Source organism: Phalacrocorax aristotelis, chromosome 8, assembly GCF_949628215.1.
Source record: "Phalacrocorax aristotelis chromosome 8, bGulAri2.1, whole genome shotgun sequence".
Taxonomy (NCBI): domain Eukaryota; kingdom Metazoa; phylum Chordata; class Aves; order Suliformes; family Phalacrocoracidae; genus Phalacrocorax; species Phalacrocorax aristotelis.
Genome location: NC_134283.1, coordinates 2,579,022 through 2,599,413, shown reverse-complemented (window position 1 = coordinate 2,599,413; position 20,392 = coordinate 2,579,022). Strand labels below are relative to the sequence as shown.

Sequence of the window (20,392 nt, the reverse complement as noted above, 5' to 3'; positions counted from 1 at the left end):
AAAGGAAGCGAGATGTGTGTGTTTGTTCACAAAGAGAAGAGGGAGAAGGGAGTCTGTCTCTAAATTGGCAATAAAATACAAGTTTGCCAGAAATGAAAGCGTAGGATATTCCAGAGTGTGAGAGGTGGGCTGCTTTCATTTGTACATTATCTGAATGGGGGCGTCACTGATGGGCTTGAGAACGTCCATCCGCGTGTGTTAACTCAAAAAATTCAGCCCATGCAGCTTTGCGCTATCGTATGAGTTGTTTTTTACCGTATTCAGACTTTTGAGTAGATGTTCAAAATGCTTCTGCAACTGATGTTCGTAAGAGGAGTCAAGTGCATAAATCTTCCTCAGTGTGTTCACACCATTTAGAGGGGGACGTGCTAAATTTTGTTCCTGAAGAGTTTCCCTCTGAAGAAACTAAGTATGTTGTAGGTGATCCTATATTTCCACATAGGTATGTAGGCATGAATAATAATAACAAATGAAAAATACTGACCTAAGAAGTGTTCTCATAGGACATTTCTGGCTCATGCTTTTAATATAAAGCAGTGTTATGGGACATTTGTACATCATATATTAAAAACAGTGTTTTGGAGGTGAGCCCAAAGAAAAGGAAGTAAGTTTATTTGCCTGCATAAAATTTTTGGTTGCATGTTAACACTAACCACTGTATCTCATGCAAAGAATGCCAAAATCTGCTTTCAATGGAAAATTTTATGTGCTGGAACTGGGAATCGTATCCAAAATTCTCAAATTAAAACAACTAATCAACATAATGTTAACCATAAGCCATATATGTTGATGGGATTTTTATTTTAAGTCTCTTAGCAATCAGTATTTTAGAATAAAATGCAGTAGTAAGTGGATATTATGGGCCTGTGCTCATTAGATGGTACTCCTTGACTGTTGTTGAGATTTATTATTAAAAAATATTAATCTTTAATCTCCTGGTTTGGAGATTTGGAGAGTGCAGTGTAGAGATGTAAAACACAGGCTCAGGCTCAGGGAATTCTTGTCTTTAGAAGGCCATAAGGTAAGAAGTTTTTGGTAGTGTTTTTTTTGTTGTGGTAAAGATAAAAACTCATTCCCCCCCACCCCCCCCCCTCCAGTAACCTGATTTGTGAGTAAATTGTTCCATGGGTACAAAGAGACACCTGAACTAACCTGGGATTTCAGCAACTTGCTGCCTGAGCAGGTGGGAGTAGCGTGGTACAGGCACGCACGGACTGGTTCTGCAGCAGCTGTTTCTGGGGTCGTGCACCCCGGTTAGCTCATTCAGCCGGTGTTGAGCTTGGCTGACTTTGGTACATCAATCTCCAGGATTTCCCAGGAGTTTTTGTGCCACCTGGGCCTCCCACTGTACAGGCTATCTCACTTCCCACATCCCCTCGATAGCAAAGGGGCGACTGCCTGTCCGTATAAAGCTGTCTTTGGTCCTGAAGATGATGAAGGTCAGCTGAGGCATCTTGGCATGTCGTTGGCAGGACTGCAGAGACCGTGCAGCCAAAAGCAGAGTACCGACAATAACATTAACAGCTGCTTTTGGTAACGGTATGTGAAAATGTTCCCATGGATTCAGAGCCTTCTGTTAATTTTGTTTAAAATATTGCTCTTACTCAGAATGTCATTGGCATCATTTTCTGGGAGGCTGTAAAGGTGTTAGATGAATTCACCACTACATTTGCGCCCACTGTGAAAAAGTTCTTAGAAAACCAGACCCTTTTTCAGAATTGGGTGGTCCTTTGAAAAATGGATTCGCATTCCAAAGTGAGATGGGAGTGGTATTTCACCTGAAGGAAGAGGAGGAGGTATGAGGAAAACCAGGAGAGCGGGCTGAGAGGCCGAATGAAGAGGGAAAAGAAAAGATGCAAGGAAAAAAACGTAGATTGGCACATGTTTAAAAAGGTAACTTTTGCATGACAGGGCTGTAATTCCACCGCTGTCTTCAGGTAACTTCATGAACCGCTCAGACTTTGCCGTTGTGGTTTGACATCCCTGGAAACTCTCAGTGGAATTACAGCATCATAATTCACAGGCATCTGTTCCTTATTATATGCACTGTATTGTGGATATAGCAGAATTCCTGCTGCCAGCTAGCAGGAAAGAGAAGTAATATTTCACAGCTCTGAAGTAAAGGAGGTCTGTATTTCACAGTTATGACAACATAGCTGTCAAATATGGCTTTTTAAAGTGTTACATATGAACCCAGACAGTTTTTATGGTAGCGTTTGTTTCAGGGGGCAATTTAAGGTGAGCCTTGAACAGACTGGAATTCAGCTACTTGAGAAACTGTCTTGCCCGCTATTGTTAGTTGTAGCTATTAAGATCAGCTTTTAGGTGCTTTATGTCAGGTCTCCACCCAGCTGTGGTTGCTGCCGCCTGCAGAATACCTGTGTTTGGTTTTCCCCGAGTAACGTGTTGCTCCACGTGAGTTCACATATCACAGGCGTTTGAGTTGGTTATCTGTTGGGAGGAATATAGTAGCTGCTTCTCACAAAAAAAATATAATGAGGAAGAAAAAGGCTCTTAAAAGATTGTGAATGGCTCCCGTGTCGTGTCGACGCTGTGAGGGAAGTGGGGATGTGCAGCGTAGTTCCTTGTACAGCGTCCTCTGAGCTGTTCTGAGAGCTCTGGCTCCGCTTGCTCAGTGTAAGACGGTACGGCTTCTCTTCAAAGAAGCCAGAATGAGTGAGTTTGATCAGGAAATTTAGTAGCGCGTGGTTCTGTGACTGGCCAGGTTAGGTCGCTGAGGACCTTAAGCTCAGTGTGTCAGCTTCTCTGATAGTTTAGATACGGCCGTGGTGTCGCTCACGTTCAGTAGGGAAGCGCTTTCATCTCCCATCTTGTAAACAAGCATTTCGGATTATGCCACGTGGGGGGAAAATTTACACGCACAAACTCACCCCTTTTACCAGGGTAAATATGACAAGCCTAAGCTATTTGTGGAAGTACTTAAACCCACTGATTCTTAGCTAAATGATGACAATTCCCTTTTTAGTTTCAGGGCTTACCCTAGAAGATATTCCCATAGCCTTCAGAAAGCACTTCTTTGACATGTGCTGTCACCGTCGCCACATGCCTTGAGTAGACACAGTCTCACAGGGTCTGCCACGCGGCTGAGCCGTTCTGAAAACATCATTAAGAGGTTTAAAATATGATTTTTGGTCCCCTGAGCGCTCATGAATGAACACCATGTTCCGTGTATGGACTTCTCGCAGAATTTGGCAAGGTTTTTCCATTTTTGAACTCGTGATTGTAGTATTTCGTATTAAAATTGCGACCGAGAGATGCAACCAAAAAAAAAGGCTCAGAAAACTGTTGTGCTTGATGGGCTTGATGTAATATTTTGCATCAGCTGTCTCTAGGGGCTGGTAATAGCAATTAGCTTTCTGTTGTGTCAATCAGGAGAAATTTAGTGGCACTTTCTTCAAGTGTTGCAACAGAACACTGCTCTTTGATGTGTTACAGAATAGTTTCTTAAATGCCGGTATGCTAAAAGTCTCGAATAACTTAGTGTTTTCTGTTTGGCAGAAAAAATCGTTGAACATCTCTACGTATCATTAAAAATAATATTTTTGTTAGTCCTGAAATAGTCTCAAATCAGCACGGTCACTGCCCTGCTGGACATCCTCCCCTGTGAATTAGGAGATGTGATTTTCCAGAGCTGCTTTTTAGCAGCAATTAATTTGCCTCATTTAAAAAAAAAAATTAATATAGCCGCCTGAAACTCCCCTGCCTGTGATCTGACTCTGATTTTTCTGGCTCTGAGGAATCTTGAGGGTGGCTGAACGTGGTAACAGGTTGCCCAGAGAAGCTGCAGAGACACCATCCCTGGAGGCAGTCGAAATCCACCTGGATGCACTCTGAAGCAGCCAGTTCTGGTTGCCCATGCATTGGATTAGATGATCTCCAGAGGTCGCTTCCAACCTCAGCTATTCTGAGGTTTTGTGATTTTTATGAGTTATTGCACACATAATAAATAATCCTGAATTATTTACATCTAAGAGGATTGCTATTCTTGAGCTTTGTTCTTACATACTTGTTGGATATGTGAAACTTAGGCTTTTTTCTGCTTTTTGTGTATAAAAGTTTATGCAGCACATGGCTTTGACTGGAGTCGTGCAGTTAAAAATGATAACAGATTTCCTCTCTGCTCTGTTTATCATCTGTTATCTATGCAAATGACATAGAAGAGTGGGGGCTGAGCCCATAGTCCTTACAGAGCCTTACAAGTCTGACGTTGTAATTCTGCGATAGTGTTCAAGCGTCAGGAGCTCAGGAGGAACCGATCTGCCGACAAAAACGTGTCTAAGGAAGCTGGTAGGAAAATACGAATGAATATCTCTTCCCTGTCCTTTACCCCCAAAGATATTAATTGAGATTGTTCTACATTTAATTGACTCTGCGGCTTTACAGTAGCCACAAGATTTATGGGTTGCGTAAAGTTGTTGTAGCAGACTGTTATATTTAGGCAGAAGTTGGTTTTCCGTATTTTATCTGGCTCTTCTGTTTGAAGCTGTTGCCTGTTGTTGGAATCGAGGTATTAATTGCAGTGGTTTGCTCTGCTCGTCTCAGAGCCAACATTTCGGTCCATAATGTGTGGTTTTTCCCTTTTTTTGTTCCTGACAAGAGTCGTACACATGGCTGCCGTGATAATTTAGCTAGATACTCTTTTTAAAAACGTTAGCAGTCTGTGGAGGGAAGGCAGTAGGAAATGAGGTTTTTGGGAGGAGGATTAATTGAAGAGTGCCTTCTCCCTTTCTTTTAATTTCTCTTAAGATTGTTAAAGCTGTTATCACAGTTGTCCATGTTGGAATTTTTAATTAGTTCTATGACTTTGGGATTTATATGTAGATTTGGGCTGAAGTGCTTAGCCTATGCCGAGACGTCACATATAAAAATGGATGTGCAGCCAAATCTTCAAAGCTGTTCTGCAAAGTGGGAGGCGTTTAGCACTGGGCGAGTCAGGTTGAGATAATAGTTTACAGTACACAGTTTTATTTCTATTAATTGTTTTGTAATGGTGTTTTTCCTGCTTTTTGTTTTTGAGGACTGCTTTGCTACATCTGGCCATTAACCTTTCCTTGCTAGGACTGCGCATCAAGGATGCAAGAAAATATATCCTAGTTTGTAAGCAGAAGCGGGAGGCTGGGAGGCCTGTACACTAAGAAAACAAATCCGAATAACTAATGACACGTAAGGAGACTAAGCATGAATCCCCTCTGCTACAGAGTCTGTACCTCCCCTGCATCTCCTTCCAAAATGAGAAGCCAGATGCTCAACTGATAAATACAAAGTATAATGAGAATAGGAAAGAATTAGAAAATGCCAAAGGTTTCGCCTTTGAAGCGAGGAATTTTAAAACTGATCTTAGTTGAGAACTAAACACACACATTCTTGAAACAGTTACAAATTACATTTGTCTGACGAATCTAATCATGCTCGGCGGTGGCTGGGGAAGGTTGGCTTTGAGAAACGTGGCAGAAATAACCGCTTCAGTGGGGGTGATTTTGCCAGCTCTCGAACGTTCATCTGGGAAGACAGGCTCACTTGGGCTACGTTTTCTTTGACTCATAAGCACATGCAGTAAACAAATGGAAAATGTGAAAGGTCCAATTTCAACTTGGGAAGAAGGAATCTTTCAGCAGCCAGCGTTTTACCCTCCCTTTATCACAACTTACTCACCTGGTCAGTGCAGCATCTTCCATTCTGTGGGTGACTCCAAAGCTGTTCCGTCTAGTGGAGGGTGCCTTGGGAGTGCCATGGATAACGCGCTCAGTCGTAGCACCATGTAAGCTGTTGGTTCGTGTCGAAGTACCCCTTTGTAACGAGTGCAGTGGAAAATTTCAAAGCAAGCGTTCAGCTGTACAGCTTCTCGGTGCCAGGGATTCTCTAATATATCAAAGTTGGAAATGTGAGGCGAGATAGTTTACATGATAGTGATTTGTAACTGTTGACATATCCTCTGTTCAATCTGTGTCCTATTCATGTTTGTGTTTGTTTTTAATGGGGAACGTTTGAAAATGGATAAATATTACTTTTATCTGGTCAGAGATGTAGAAGGGGAAAACAATACTTAAAAAGGATATTTTGTTTTTAGACGCTGTTGAATCCTCTCTCTTCTTTCTTCCTAAGAAGAAAAAACCCTACCAAAATCCAACTAAAAAAGAAAGAAAACCCAACTGTGGTTGTTGCAGTGAAGCCAAACTGAAACCTGTTTATAAGTGACCGTGTGAGATGTACAGTATGGCTGCATTCAGTCTCTCTCTCCTGTTCCCACCATTATTATGTTCCCAGCATAATAATTTCTGGAATCTGTGATGCGAAAGATGGCTTTTGCACTTTACAGTTAAAAATAGAGATTTACATATATATTATATGCACATATTGAAATACATTTCTATCTGCTGCAGCTCTTATTTCCTTGATTCTCTTTTATTGCATAACTTCTTAATCAGAAAATACTCATTATAAATGCATCGTTGTGTTTTCTCAGAAGTCCAGCACTGCAGTTTGTGTAAGGGTAAGTGTAAGCTACAGGAAGAGTCCTACTAGAAGGTTATTAAATCTGTAAGTGAAACACATGCCTCACCTTGCTTGTGTCCCAAGCCCAGTTTTGCTGTTGGGGTATGTGCGTTTACATTCGCGCTATACATGTTGGAGCGCGGGAGGTTACGTAGGCGTGCGTGTCTACACACACGCATCTGAATGAAGGAACACGTATCTGGATGCTGTGGTTTGACTAGAAGGCGAGTCGTAACTCGGCTGTTGAGTGACGTAGTGGGGGACTGGGCAGCATGACGGAAAGATAAAAGCACAACGGGATGGGCTAGTGGTAGCCTGTAAGAAGCGCGATGAGTAACAGTGGGCTTGGTGGCCATTTAGCATCCTAACAAAATGCTATTTGCAAAATAAAAGATACAGACAATCACATAAAATATTATTAGGACTGAAGTAACGGAAATGAGAGAAAAAGTGAGACACACAGAGGCTTAGCTAAATGATCCTTCTAGAATAACCGTTACTTTCAGTGACCATGCCAAGGAACGGGGAGCATGATCTAGTATCAGAATTTGAACAAATCATGTTTTTATTAGGTTGACGGTGCAGTTTCTCACACTAGGTACAGGACTCTTCTGCCAACTGTGATTTGTTAATCCCGTCTGGAATTCTGGGCCGCAAACTTCTGTTGTGCAACAGTGCAGGAGGTACTGGAACTGCAGAGCGTGCAGCAGGGCTGACCTTAAGAAATCAGAAACATTCTGCAGTTACCTACTAGTTGCATGCAAGGTACTGAAGATGTACGTCCATCAGACAGCAAAGACGTGTAGTTGTGTTTGGCTTGGCTACTGCGTAAGTGTTCTGGTTGTAGTTACGTATTTGCAGATCGTTAATGGAATTAGAGCTGTCTAGTTGAACTGTTAAGCAACTAAACTATTCAAGAAATAAGTAAATAGTAGCTTGGTGGTTTGGAGTTAGTTTCCAGTTCCTATGTTTAGACTTAAATCTCAAAATTATCTTCTTACACAAACATTTGCAGGCAGGATGGAAAAAAAACTAAATGGATGATTTTATTAAAGAACACTTCCATTAAAGTATTTGTATGAGTGGATAAAGCTCGCTCTTGCAAAACTAACATTCTCTGTTCAGTATAAATCTTAGAGTATTAAGTAGAGGTATTAAAGTTTTATGAAACATGGCTTCCTGTTGTTCCAAAAAAACCCGACCACCATTTTAAAAACCAAAATATATCAGCCACGAGTCATCTCTGAGCAGGATGAGAGCCCTGCCTGGTGCTTATTTAAGCAACACATGAGATCCTGCAGGGGAATGATATGCAATGGAGGTAGAGTGATGCTGTTTCTTAAATATTTTCATTATAGTTCCTGGTACTCAGACAGCTTGAAAGCCCTACGGTATTGATGTTACTACATGTTAGACGCTCATTTGTTTTACGGTACCTTGTAGCATAAAAGTCATTGTCAGAGCAATAAATACTTTAGAAAAATTGAGACACTTAATGCTTCAGAGATTTAATTCAGTGTATTTTTGTGGCATAGCAAAAAGGCATTTACAGGAACACCCTATGTAGAAAGTAGTTCTTCAGCTACGTTGTACTAAAAGCCCTTTATGGCAGTCCCATTCTCCAGGTTGTCTTAGATAAAAGGAAGAAAACTGACTGATGCTGAATCTTAGTATGACATTTATGTGATATTGGGACGGTTTTTCCTACCAGTGTGTACTTGAACTTGTCACATATGCTGCAAAAGTGCCATTGATGGATAGCCCTGGTTTTCCTTCCTGATTCCTAAAAAGATATATGGTATTTAGCGATGCATTTACCGGCTAGTGGTGTCTTGATCTGTAGGAAGGCCCACACATAGCCTTAGTCCCTGGTCCACTGTGTTCTGCTTCAACCTTTCAATACAGAATTACTGACATCATGAGTCTTGCAGTATCGCTGCTACCAAATGCCTAAAAAAGTCATGGTTTTTTTTTTTTTCAAAAAAAAAAAAAACACAACACAAGATTTGAGTCTTTTATGCTAAAAAAAAAAAATAAAAAAAGTTTTGGTTCTTTTTACTTGCCTTTTGCCTCTAACGTTCATAAGAATCCTGTCCCTGCAGCTGGAGACCCCAGAAATGAATCTGATATGTCTGCTTCTAATGCAAGTTGTTATCCTCTTGAAATCACATGATGGTTTTCGGGGTGGCTGTCGCTCTTACCCGACGATAACACCTTCCTTTTTGATGGGGGCATTTTCAGCAGGCTTGACTTTGCAGTGTGAGGTAGTGTTTAAATTCATCAAAGTCAAGAAATCAACCTGCTGTTTTGAGGTTAAAAAAAATAATTCCAGGCTCATGTGCATCAGTATGACTTATGGGTGGTGGATCTTGAAAAAACAATTGAGAGAGGTCCTTTACTGATACGATAACTTCAGCGTAGAGGATGGGTTTTCAAATGTATCCTATTGGTGGTGGCAGTACTAGTTGTCAGCTACACAGGTGCACAAAAAGTGTTGAACTGCTTAGGAAATGTGTGTGGTTTTGCTGTGGTAGGACTTCTACAGTTGCAGAACCTCTAATCTAGATTCAAGAGATGCTGTTTAAACGTATGCTTTCTCGGAGACTAAACAGCCTTTGGAACTCCTTTGGAATTTGTAGCAAATCTACAGGTGAGCGATGAACATGCATAAGAATATTAATGGATAAATGATCTGCGTCTACGTCATTTGTTCTCCACAGTTTTTAAGTATGTGTTGTTGCATGGCCACTGGCATGAGATAGACACATCTAATAAAGGTGGATTTTTGTCTCTCTTTCAGAGGGTTCGCAGAGTTCAGTTTCAGCTTCTAATGAGATCCAGCAGAACCAGCCACAGGCACTACACTATGCACTAGCCAATGCTCAGCAGGTTCAGATCCACCAAATAGGAGAAGATGGACAAGTCCAAGTAGTATGTACTCAACTTTTTCTAAATTATTCTATTTAAACAATCTAGATTATTGCAAACTTTGCTTCAGCTGAACTTTATTTGTGACCTATCATCACTTCTTAAGCACGATTTTCAGAAAATAAACATTGAAGGCTTATGAAAAAATTTTTAGAGTTATTTGGCAAAAATCTTTACGTAGGATTTGCCCACACAACTCTTGCAAATAAATGCACATTCATTACTGTACATAGAACTGACTAGTTTCTACCTGGCTGTTTGCTTGTACTTGCTGTACTAATAATGGCAGACCTACAGAGCCTATGGTTTACGCTCCAGAGGTAGTTCTAGCTCTGACTTTCAAAACAAGAATGCATTATTTATTTTCATTTAAGAACCCCTGCATTCTCAGGCATTTTTGAACATCTGTTTGCTGAGTCCTTTACATGTGTATTCATTTAGATACACATATATAAGTAAAAGTTATGAATATCGGTATTTTTTAAGCCTGAGACTTCTACCGTAACTCAGGCCATGGTTATTTTTATATATGGTTTTAGCGTACTCTGAAAAAACTCCCCTTGGTTTTAGTTCCTGTGTGCCACAGTTTGACTACAAGAATTGTTTTAAATTGAAATTTTTTTAAAAAGTAGAAAATAATGAAATGACGGATTGTGTGGCATTTCTGACGTGCGGCATTCAGAAATAGCAAACTATATCTGCGCACTCGTCCTTTTGCGGTAGAAACCTGAGAATTTAATGTGTGAAATGTGTCTGTCATTAGCTTTCAAAAACTTTGGGCTTTGCAGTTTACAGCGTTTATGCGCGGTCATATAACAGAGGGACTTTTTCACTGGTGGTATTAGTGTTCTGAAGGAGCCCCAAAGTCTGAGCACGGGCCAGCACGTAAGCCCTCTTCCCTTAGAAACCAGGTAAAGAAACAGGTGGAAATGGGCAAAGAAACACGAATTCTTGAGAGATATTAGTCAAAAATATAAAATGTAGTTCCCAGCGGTCTGGCGGTTGGAAAGCTTTTAGTCAACGGCATTACAAAGAAGAGTCTGAAGGAGGGTAATGAAGGCCGAAGGTTTACCAGAGTAGCAGTAGAAGGATCAGAGAAGAGTGTCGTGGAAATTGGGGGAAAATGTCAAGATGTGCAGCAGTGTTGAAGGCAACTGACAGAGCTGTAGGCACTGCTTAAAGGGAGGACTTAAATAAGAGCCAGAACGTTGTTTTTTTTCTTTAAGGAGTGCATGGAAGCGGAAGGGGTTTGAGATGAAAGTGATTGAGAGGAACACCCGACAGCAACTCTGAGAGTTGTGGAGAGGAAATTGCAGGAGAGAGCACGTTTTTCCAAAGTGAAAAAGACTGCTTATAAAGTCAGAGAACAGAAAGAGCTGGAGTGCAAGTGTAAGGGATGCTAGGAGCCGTCGGCTGTGAGATTCAGATACGGCTGGAGAGTCCGGGTCACCCCTTTAGTTTTCCCAAAGGCCCTGCCCTTTCCTGTCATGTACCTGAACACCCTATGACTGCAATGGCAGCTGAGCAGCTAATCCTGGGGAGTGATGGCTTAATGGAATGAGATCCTAAATGCTTCGAGTTCCTATTCTCAAACTCGAAAGAAGACTAAAGAGAAGTTCAATAAATTAATCAATTTGCAAACTTTTTTCCCTCCTGTCAGCTGAGAGCATCTTCAGTGAAATAATGCTTTTTCTGCAGGAACTGGGTGCAAAGGTTCCACTTCTACTTCACTTTTGCTGTAACTTCACAGTATTATAGTGTGAACTTCTTGGTTTCTTGGCTTCCCTATATATTTTAAAGATCATGCCTTCTTAACTGCTGTACAGATCTTTTGATAAGATTTAACTGATGACTGAAAAGTGTTTTTCAAGTCTTGAAAGGCAAGGTAGAAGGAAAAACTATACGAAATATAGTTTTATATACGGTTATGCTTACAGATGTAAGTGATGAAAGTTTGCCTCGTTAAAAGATCTGGGCCTGTCAGCTGTCCTTAAAATTGATTGTGGAATCAGGGGAAAAATCCACTGTGACCCACAACCGCTGTCTAAACGTTGTCATAATTTGTCAGACATGTAGAGGGGTTCTAGGCTGAAACAGATGAAAATGGTATTGCTTTTTCAGTTCTAGGGAATGATGCATATAGATCAGGCTAGGAGTCATTAGTAAGGTGGTAGTTATTTATACTATATACGTTCAAGAAAAAAATCAGGATTGAGTTGAATTTGTGAACAAACCAAAAGGACAGTCCTTGAAGGCCAGCTCTGTATCTGAAAAGATGAGTGAGCAGTTCTTTTTTGGAATGCTGCATGATACGGAGGTGAATAAAGTCACCTCCTCCCCCCTCCCTTTAGTCAGAAAGGATCGCTTACATTTGAAAATGCTATTAATGGATCTTTTAAATGTTCAGTGCTTTTTCCTGGGAGCCCTGAGAGCTTGATGTTAAGGAGGGAAAGTGATTCTAATCTCAACGTGGACTGGGCTGTGCTCTAATTTTATATACAGTCCCTGTTGTCAGAGTGATACTTTCAGTATGTTTTTTCTCCCTATAAATAGACAGCTTCCTTCCAAAGGAAATGAAACTGTTTGAAATAGAGGGATCTGTGTTTCTTTGAAAATCACATGCAATTGTTCGTGTGTTATAAAATAAGAAGAGCCTTTGACAGAATTCCAAATGATTATCTTTAATCTCTGTCTCATGCAGGCATATTAAAATGAACACAAAGCCTTATAAACCCTGAAGTAGGTTATTTAGAATCCAATCTCCCTTCAGGTAAATCACAGTAGCAAAGACTTTGCTGGGCTAGTCAGGACGCACAAGGAATTCCGTCCACTGTCTTATCCATGTTTTCATCAAATGGTAGGCGTGATACCATTCTGAAGTGGCAGGTATGGTCAGTGGTACAAAGTATTAACGTTATTAAAACTGTGAGGGCAGATTCTCCACTAACATAAGCCAGCGTAACCGCGTTCATATGAATGACTTCATGCCAATTTATAGCAGCTTCAGAGAGAGAGTCTTTAGCACGGTACTGTACTTCTCCATAACGTTGCGAACGTGCAAAGATAGAGATACTTGCAGATACCTTTTAAAACCTCACCCTTAGTGAGCAGTTAGTCTGAGCAGTTAGTCTTGGCGTATCTGTTTTGAGCGCTAAGTTTCCAAGGTCTTTAAATGGGAAGTGTGTTTCAGGCACAGGGCTGATCTACCAAAGCAAGTTAGTCCCACGCTTTGTGTATCAGTCAAAAATGCAGATATTTTGTCTATAGAGAAACGCACTACATAAATGTTATTTATTATTATGCCTGTTCCCTTTCCTCTTGTGTGAAAATGAACTGTTCTTTCTTCAAAGTCACTCTGCATATTCTTTGCATAAAAAGATGGGGAAATACAGATGCACTTCATTTTTTTTTTTATAGCTATCTTTAATGCTTTTCATTGAATAATTGTTTTGCTTCCATACGGTAAGCTGTATTGAATCCAAGGTAATAGCTGCTTTCTCTAGTTTTGATTTCCTTCTGATGCTCCTTGGTGTTTTCTTTTGTTGCGGATCCCACAGGGCCATCTCCACATAGCCCAGGTTCCTCAAGGCGAGCAAGTCCAAATCACGCAGGACAGTGAGGTGAGCCAAACGTTTGGGTGCCCGCGGAGCAGGTGTTGGCAGGAACGTAGGGCCTCGATTCTAAAACCGTACCTCCGAGGTCTGCTGCGACACGCTACAGGGACCAGCGCGGGTAGAAGTGAGAGCATGTGGGGGAGCCGGGATGAAATGTGCTTTATAGCAGTAAATGCAATGTCATATTTCTGTCTCTGTGTTTTGGGGTTTTATTTTTTAGCTTCCCTTGACCAGCCAAGACAGCTCGTGTGTGTTACGCTAATGATCGCTGTATATGGCTGATGGTCTTCAATGGAGACTTCGTACTTGCAGAGTGTTATGGGACACCGGTTTAGGTGCTTGCACTGCGATTGAGAAATTATCTTAGTTGGGTTTATGAACTAAGTGTGTTCACAATACTCAGTGCCTTTAAGTGTGGGAACTGTTGAACAGGAGTTGGAGAAACCTTCAGACACCATCTGGTAAAGATATATTGCAGAATGAAGTGAACTTACCTTCATTACTGATCAAGTAATCTGGCACTGCAGCATTTGCACTTCATAATTTTTTCCATAAAAATAGTACAGTAGAATGGAAATGGATAATTCCGGTACTGAACCCTCAGATTTTGACAATTTTTCCCCACTCAGGCAAAACAGCCTTTAAAGCCAGCTGAATTTACCTGAATGAGAGTATTTTTGTTGGCTATTTAAGAATGTGCAGAGACTCCTAATGTGAAGATTGATGTTAGATTTCTTGTGTGCTTAGTTTGTTTACATGAGGAAGCAATAGCAAAATAAGGTTAAACGTAAATGCAGACTACAGTTTTAATCTGTGTGACTTCCCTGCAGGGTTTTTTTTTAAACTCAATGTTAAGCATATCTGCTTGTGGGTTGGTTTAATCTGTTTGCAAAGTACGCTAAATCACATCTCATGAAATCACTTCTGGTGCAGAGGAATACTGTTAACACAGGGAGCTATTGTAGAATAAATATTATAATAAATATTGTATAAATATTATAGTTAAAGGCAGTTTCCTCTGAAGAGCTTGTCAGACCTAGAGCGAAATAGGAAAGGTTCAAAATGTTCTGGCTCTGAAGGAATGCATAGTGTGCAACAATAAAGCCAAGGCAGTTCTTGGGTAAAGAGCCACTGAAAAAAATTATGATTCAGCAGATACTACTCGTAATTGATCCTGAGGTTCGAGCACACGCCGGTGTCTGTTGGTTTCATCCGAAGTTCCCGTATGTAAGACATTTAAGGGCTGCATTTGTCTGTGACAGATGAAAACATCTGGTTTTAAATTTATTACAATGTACACAGCTTCAAATAGGAGGAAGCGCTGCCAGTAAGAGAAAATGCAGAAAACATGTAAATCAAAGACCTGGTGTTTTTTTCCACAGAGAAATGTGCTATTTCACTACAAGTCTGTGTTTGGGAAGCTGTTTTTTCTTAATCTAAGAGCGCTTTTGAAAAGTCACCTCCGAGCATATGAATAAAGACTTCATTTTGTAAAGACACTCCTTTCCTTTTTAGTCATTGTAGCTACAGTTTCCTTTAAAATACTTGATGTTATTGAGAATTTTTTTGTAATAGATGTAATTCCTGTAATAGAACTATGTTGGTCTTTTGGTATGGAATTTTTGATAAAATAAAACGATCTGTTAGCACAGGCAGGAACTTCATAGCAGCAAATAGTAAATGGCACTCCATACACGTAAGTGTTGTACTGCTAATTCTGGTTTAGTAAGGGTTTGACTTAAATTTGCAGCTTTATATAAATGAGGAAAAACAAAACGCTTGCCTCAAAAGCCATACCAACAAACTTGGCATAAAAATACATTATACAGTAACTTTCAAAAAGCAGAACATGCCGGTGCTGAAAAACCTCCTTGCTTTTTAGTCTTTATCCTCTGTGGTTAAAGTGCTGACCATTGAATTGTGGCTGGATTGCCAAAATAACCCTCAGCAGAATGTTCTAAATTAATAGATTTCCTTAATATTGAAGTTGCTTCATAATGAGATGAGAAACAGGCCTTTCTCAGGAGAGAGCAACTTCTTGAATTCCAAAGTTGTGTTTATTGTCAATGCTCTTCTTTTCCAGGGAAACCTGCAGATACATCAAGTTCACGTGGGTCAAGACGGGCAGGTAGGAGCAGAGCTAAGTTTTAAAGAGCATTTCACTTTGGTCGATAAAATTAATGTTGCAGTTGGAATGATCTCACGTTATTAGTGGCTTTTTTAAAGAGCAAAAATCTGTGCTGGTCTTTCTGTTTATTTAAACAGTGTGCAGAATGATAACATGTAAGCTAAGCATTTTGTCTGTGGACTCAAAAGCATTTGACCAAGCTTATTTTGTTACTCCTGCGAGATACTTTATCCCTGCGTTTTATACCTTCTTGTCTTTGGCCTCTTGCATTCTCTAACGGGTTTGATTATATTGTGTACAGTATGTTCTTCTCTCTGTTACCCGCTGTCACTATGGCCAGATGTGGACTGCAGTCTGTGCAAACCGAAGACCATTTATTGCTGAGGTTTAAGCAGCTATTTTTTCATTATATGGCTGTCTTGGGAGAAACTGATCTTTCACATCTGCTTTTGTTCTTTTTGATAAGATGGCTTTATTAGGTGCTTAGGCATACATGGGGTAAGAAAAAGCAGCTTTTACTTTGAGTGATGAGTCAATAAGTGATTAAATTAGCAGAATTTCCATGTCAGGTGTCAGCAAAATTGCTAACGTTTGATCTCAGACACAATTTACTAAACGTTGAGCTATATTAAAACATTGACGGCACAAACATATTCCTGGGAGAAGCTTTGTAGCCAGGGCACTTGAATAAATGTGTTGTGAATTTTTTTTGTTCCTGTTGAATATTAAGAAGTTGTGAGACATATGGTTAGAACCTGCATACTGCCCTGAAGTGAAAAGGCTCAGATCATGAAGATTCTTGAACTCGGAGGCCTTGAGAAGCTACCAGTACTCTGAACTTTTGACCACATACAGTATTTGTGTGGGGAAGCAATCTAAGTTCGTATTAAAAAAACCAACCCTGTAACCCAAAAAACCCAAACATTTTAAGTGTCCTTTACTGAGAGGTTAATCAGAAGTATTTTTGCAGAAGGGAGACTAGGAAAGGTGGTTTTTTTGGAGATGTGCCAGAACCTTTGTTTATTACTTAATGTTCTTTTTTCCTTCTTTGTGAAATAGTGCTGTCCGAATTGCATCTTCTTAAAAGACTAATTTTGGGTGGTGTTATGTCCCTCTGAGAGTGGCGTGTAGAATAAGTTGCATTTTTTTTTTTTAAATTATAGCCTAGTACCGTTATTTTTCCCCTTGAAATATCTATTCACAGTAAGTATTCCACAGATTGCACCTCTTCCTTAAATAGAACCAAAGTATATAGTTTAAAATGTTGTTGCAAGTTCCTGCTGTTTTTAAGGGAAATGCTTAGATGATATTGTCCTGAAGCCCCTGTGTCAGGCAGGGGGAGGTGAGTTCTTTCATACAACAGTAGCATTCAGCTGCGTCTCATGCTAAAATAGTCACGGAGTGAGAAACTGGGAACTCTAGAGCAGTAAAAAAACCTCCCAAACTCTGAATGCCCGTAAGTGCCGTCCTGCCGGTCATCGGAGCAGCTGTGTTCGTACAGGCAGAATGCGGCTGCGCTGGAAGAAAGGTGTTCCAAACACACGGGCTTGTGCATGTGTGTATGTGTCTGTGCGTATACACAGATACGTGATGCGTCGTCGTGGAAGTGTGTGGCAGCACACGCGAGGTGGGGAGGAAAAGCGCGATTTAATCTATTTATTTTGGGGTTTTGTTGAAATCAACGGCAGCGTATCTATATGACGGCATCTGTACCATTACAGAGCATATTGTATTTTCACTGGGATAATCTTGGTTCTGTCGGCGTGGTTGTGGCTCTACGATGTACACGTAGGAAATCAGTTTAGCATCTAGCTTTTGGGTTTTTAACTAGCTGTACTCTGGGCCTGGCTTTTAAACTTCCCGTGAAAACAAATGGTGACATGCTGGGCTTTCTTTTCTTCCTGCGCTCAGCTGCACGTTGGTGCAAGAGAGTAACATCTGTCTCTCGAGCATCAACAGCCAGGCGTTGTCACACTCGAGCTGGCATCTGTGCACGTTCACAGGAACCCTCAAGCTCTTCCAGAAGTATTTGCTGCTTAACTGTTTTCCAGTGGACAAAAAAAATAGGAGCAAGCAAATATTTAGGGGATTTTTATCTCTGTTCTGCATTAGATATTGAAACCTTCATCAGCAGTTTAAGCCATGTGGGCCTGTTTTGCGCTGAAGTGGATGAGTAGCACTCACATGATTCCTTGCAACAGCTCAGTGTGTTAGAGGGGGTAGAGGAGAGGTCTGTGGCTCAACTGGCTTCTGCTCATCAGCTGATCTGTGTTAAGCAACCATTTTTTGAACTATTTGCTCATAAGAATTGCAGAGGAAAATGATTTAAACCGTGGTTTAAGGATGGAAGTTGAAACGAATACATTTTCCTTGGCACTTGTGGTGGGATAAGAGCACAAAAACCTGTCATATGATATGGTTCAGTGGTAATGTTAGTCGTAACAGTGCAGTAGCTTGCAATCATCGGTACCTGACCTGCGATCAAAGAGGCCTCTCTAGTTTTCCCACCTGTCCGTTACTTTTCGGGACAGCGGCCTTTTCCTCCATGTTCTGAACTGCAGTGCGCGCTGCCAAGGGACACAGGGGAACAAAGATAATAAGAGAGTGAATAATGTGGCACTTCTGAGACTTCAGTTATTGAATATTCTTAGCTGACTGATATATACTTACTAACGGTACTAGGTCTTAGCTTAGCTACTAAATATTCCCTTTGAAAATTCATCTCATGCTTCTGTTTTCCACATATTGCTGTACACTTAACAGATGTTAGGCTTTCCTTCTATTCAGGTGAGGTTTAGCGCTGCAGCCTGATGCAGGCTTTCACTCTGAACCGCGAGCAGAAGCTTTACAAGAAGCTGGGCCTGCAAAGCATGGAGTTGTTAACTTCACGTGAACTAAAGCAAAGAAGTGGCATAAATCTACTGTGAAATTCTATCACTAAAATTTCCAAGGTGATAGATATGTTTTAAGCCTCACTTAGTAGTAATTAATACTAGTAATTAATACTAGTAATCAATACTAGCTTCTCTGCATAATGCAGCCAGCTGTGAACTCCCCCCCTTGAACTGTCTGTCGGGTAGTTGCACTGAATTTAGTTCTTGTTTTTCTGGCATCATTGTTCATGGAACTAATGAACTCATGCCAAGAAGAACGCTTTCTACCTACACATGTGTTCTATTAGCTGAAAGTTTCATATTTCAGTGCACGTTTAATAAAAATACCAAACTGCAAAAATAATTAGACTTCGTATTAACTAGCACTTGAAGCCGTGGACCAGTGGGAATTTTTTTGGACATCGCATTTTATACTTATGAGTTACCAGAAGTTTTCTAATTAGTCTGTCTCTTTCCTCTGATTACCTGCCTTCCTTTCTCCCCAACTCCATCCTTTTCTTCCTTGGAGCTTCAGTGTTTGGCATCCCAGGAGGCGTTCAACGTGTGCCCTGCGCGAGATGTGCCGCAGCGTTCAGAAACGTATGTAAGTTATAAAGAGGCAGAATAGGACAGTTTCGGTAGGTTGACATTCCTCGATTCTGCATTTCAGATGTTCTCACAGCCAGTGAGAACTTCTCCAATTTAGAAATTAATTAAAATGACACCAGGCAAATGCTCTTCAACTAATAGCCTTAGTTCTTAAATTAAAAAGTTAATGCACTTCAAAATCTAAAATACGATCATACGTATTCCTGGAGAGCTGACAATTTGTTCTGCTCGATGTAAAAAAATTAACAAGAGTTAGCAGCATTTAGCTCGCTTAGTATCAGTAGGTAAATTAGAAGAAGCAGGAGAATCCAGAACAAACAGCATCTATGGATAGGTTTAGCAGAAAAAAGCCAGCCAGCATAAAGTGCTTTTGTAGTATCAGTCATCTTAGTGTGTGCATATGAAATAAATATGCAGAACTGCTTCTGCTACGTCACATTTCTCAAAAAGAAACTCGGCGTCTCATATAATTGTGGACACGGCGTCTTCCAGATAAGTTTGTAATCCCAGTGGTGCGGCGAGACCCATCCATAACGGTTGAGTTACGTGTGTGTGCGTGGAATCACATTAATAGCACATTTTTCTGCTGCTCAACGAGCTATTTGTGTGGAGCAGTGATTGCATTGTCTTTTTCTGAACTTCTACTCTGACCTTGCTGCTGTGGGCTTTATGGCAGCTCCGAAGTCTAGGAGAGTTCAGACCCAGGGCTGTGGAGGTAGCTCAGCAAGTTAGCTTTAGAAAAGCATCCTCATATGTGTCATGATCGTATGGGATTACACGAATCCGTGAGCGGAAAAGGTATTCCTGGAAAATTGCCGTAGCGATGGAGAAGATACGGCTGCGAAGTAGCAACTAGCTGCTGTCGGGCCCGAAAGGTTAGAATATAGACGTGTGCGAGGAACAGATCAGCGAGGGTTTGTCTTTAATGTCCTCAGGAGGAGTATGAATCTGACGTCTCGTTCAGATCTGTTTTCGTGCACACAGTACACCCTGTAAAACAGCTCAGAAGGAGATATGACCTCATCACCTATGTTTGAAACATCTGTCCTGTGTCTGTGCTCTGCTGTAGTCTGAAGCGAAGGGCAAGCTGTGAAATCGTAGAGGAATGGAAAAGGGGGAGAAAGGGTTCCAACTGCTCGGGGGGGGAAAAACCCTATTTAGTAATTCCGCCTCATATCCAGTGATTCTTCTCATGTGACTGGCTCAAACTGAAATGAAAGTAGATGGTTTGTGGAGGAAATTATCTACAAACCTATGGGACAGTCTTAAACCAACTCTGTTAACATCTAGTTTTTGTGTCTCTGTTGACCTCCCTGATCATTACTGAGGTACTCGCACCCCGCCTTTCAGTGAGGGCACCACAGTTGTTTTCAGGTCCCATTTAATCCATGACTCAAGCATGATTTTCAGTTGTTACACAGCTTTTGTTAACGCATTTTTTGTTAACAAAATTGTTAACGTAGTAACTCAGCTGCTGCTCACTTTGATGCATTTTGCAGATGCCCTTTTATGGGGAAAGAAACGATTTAGTGTCTTTTTCTGAATATGCCTTTACTAAGCCTTTGGAATAGACGCTGCAGTTTCGATCAGTATTAACAACTTCAATAATATTAATATATTATCCAAAACAGAGGAAAGAACCATCTTCCACAGCTCTTAATTTTCATCTAATTAAGTTCTAGGTTTAAAAATACTGAAATTCTTTATTCAAATTCTTCAGTCAAGGA

At 40.7% G+C, this 20,392-nt stretch overlaps 1 protein-coding gene across 2 annotated transcripts in view; it reads left to right on the top strand.

Annotated features, from left to right (window-relative positions):
• Nucleotides 1-20,392, top strand: part of BANP (BTG3 associated nuclear protein) — a 153,351-nt gene that overhangs the window by 68,789 nt on the left and 64,170 nt on the right. Inside the window, exons 9-11 of one of the 2 annotated variants that reach the window (XM_075101197.1) lie at nucleotides 9,314-9,444; nucleotides 12,999-13,061; nucleotides 15,139-15,183. In XM_075101197.1, coding sequence (XP_074957298.1) covers nucleotides 9,314-9,444; nucleotides 12,999-13,061; nucleotides 15,139-15,183 — 239 coding nt within the window. Of the gene's footprint in view, nucleotides 1-9,313; nucleotides 9,445-12,989; nucleotides 13,062-15,138; nucleotides 15,184-20,392 lie in introns of both variants that reach the window. The other variant, XM_075101196.1, reaches the window with a different exon arrangement.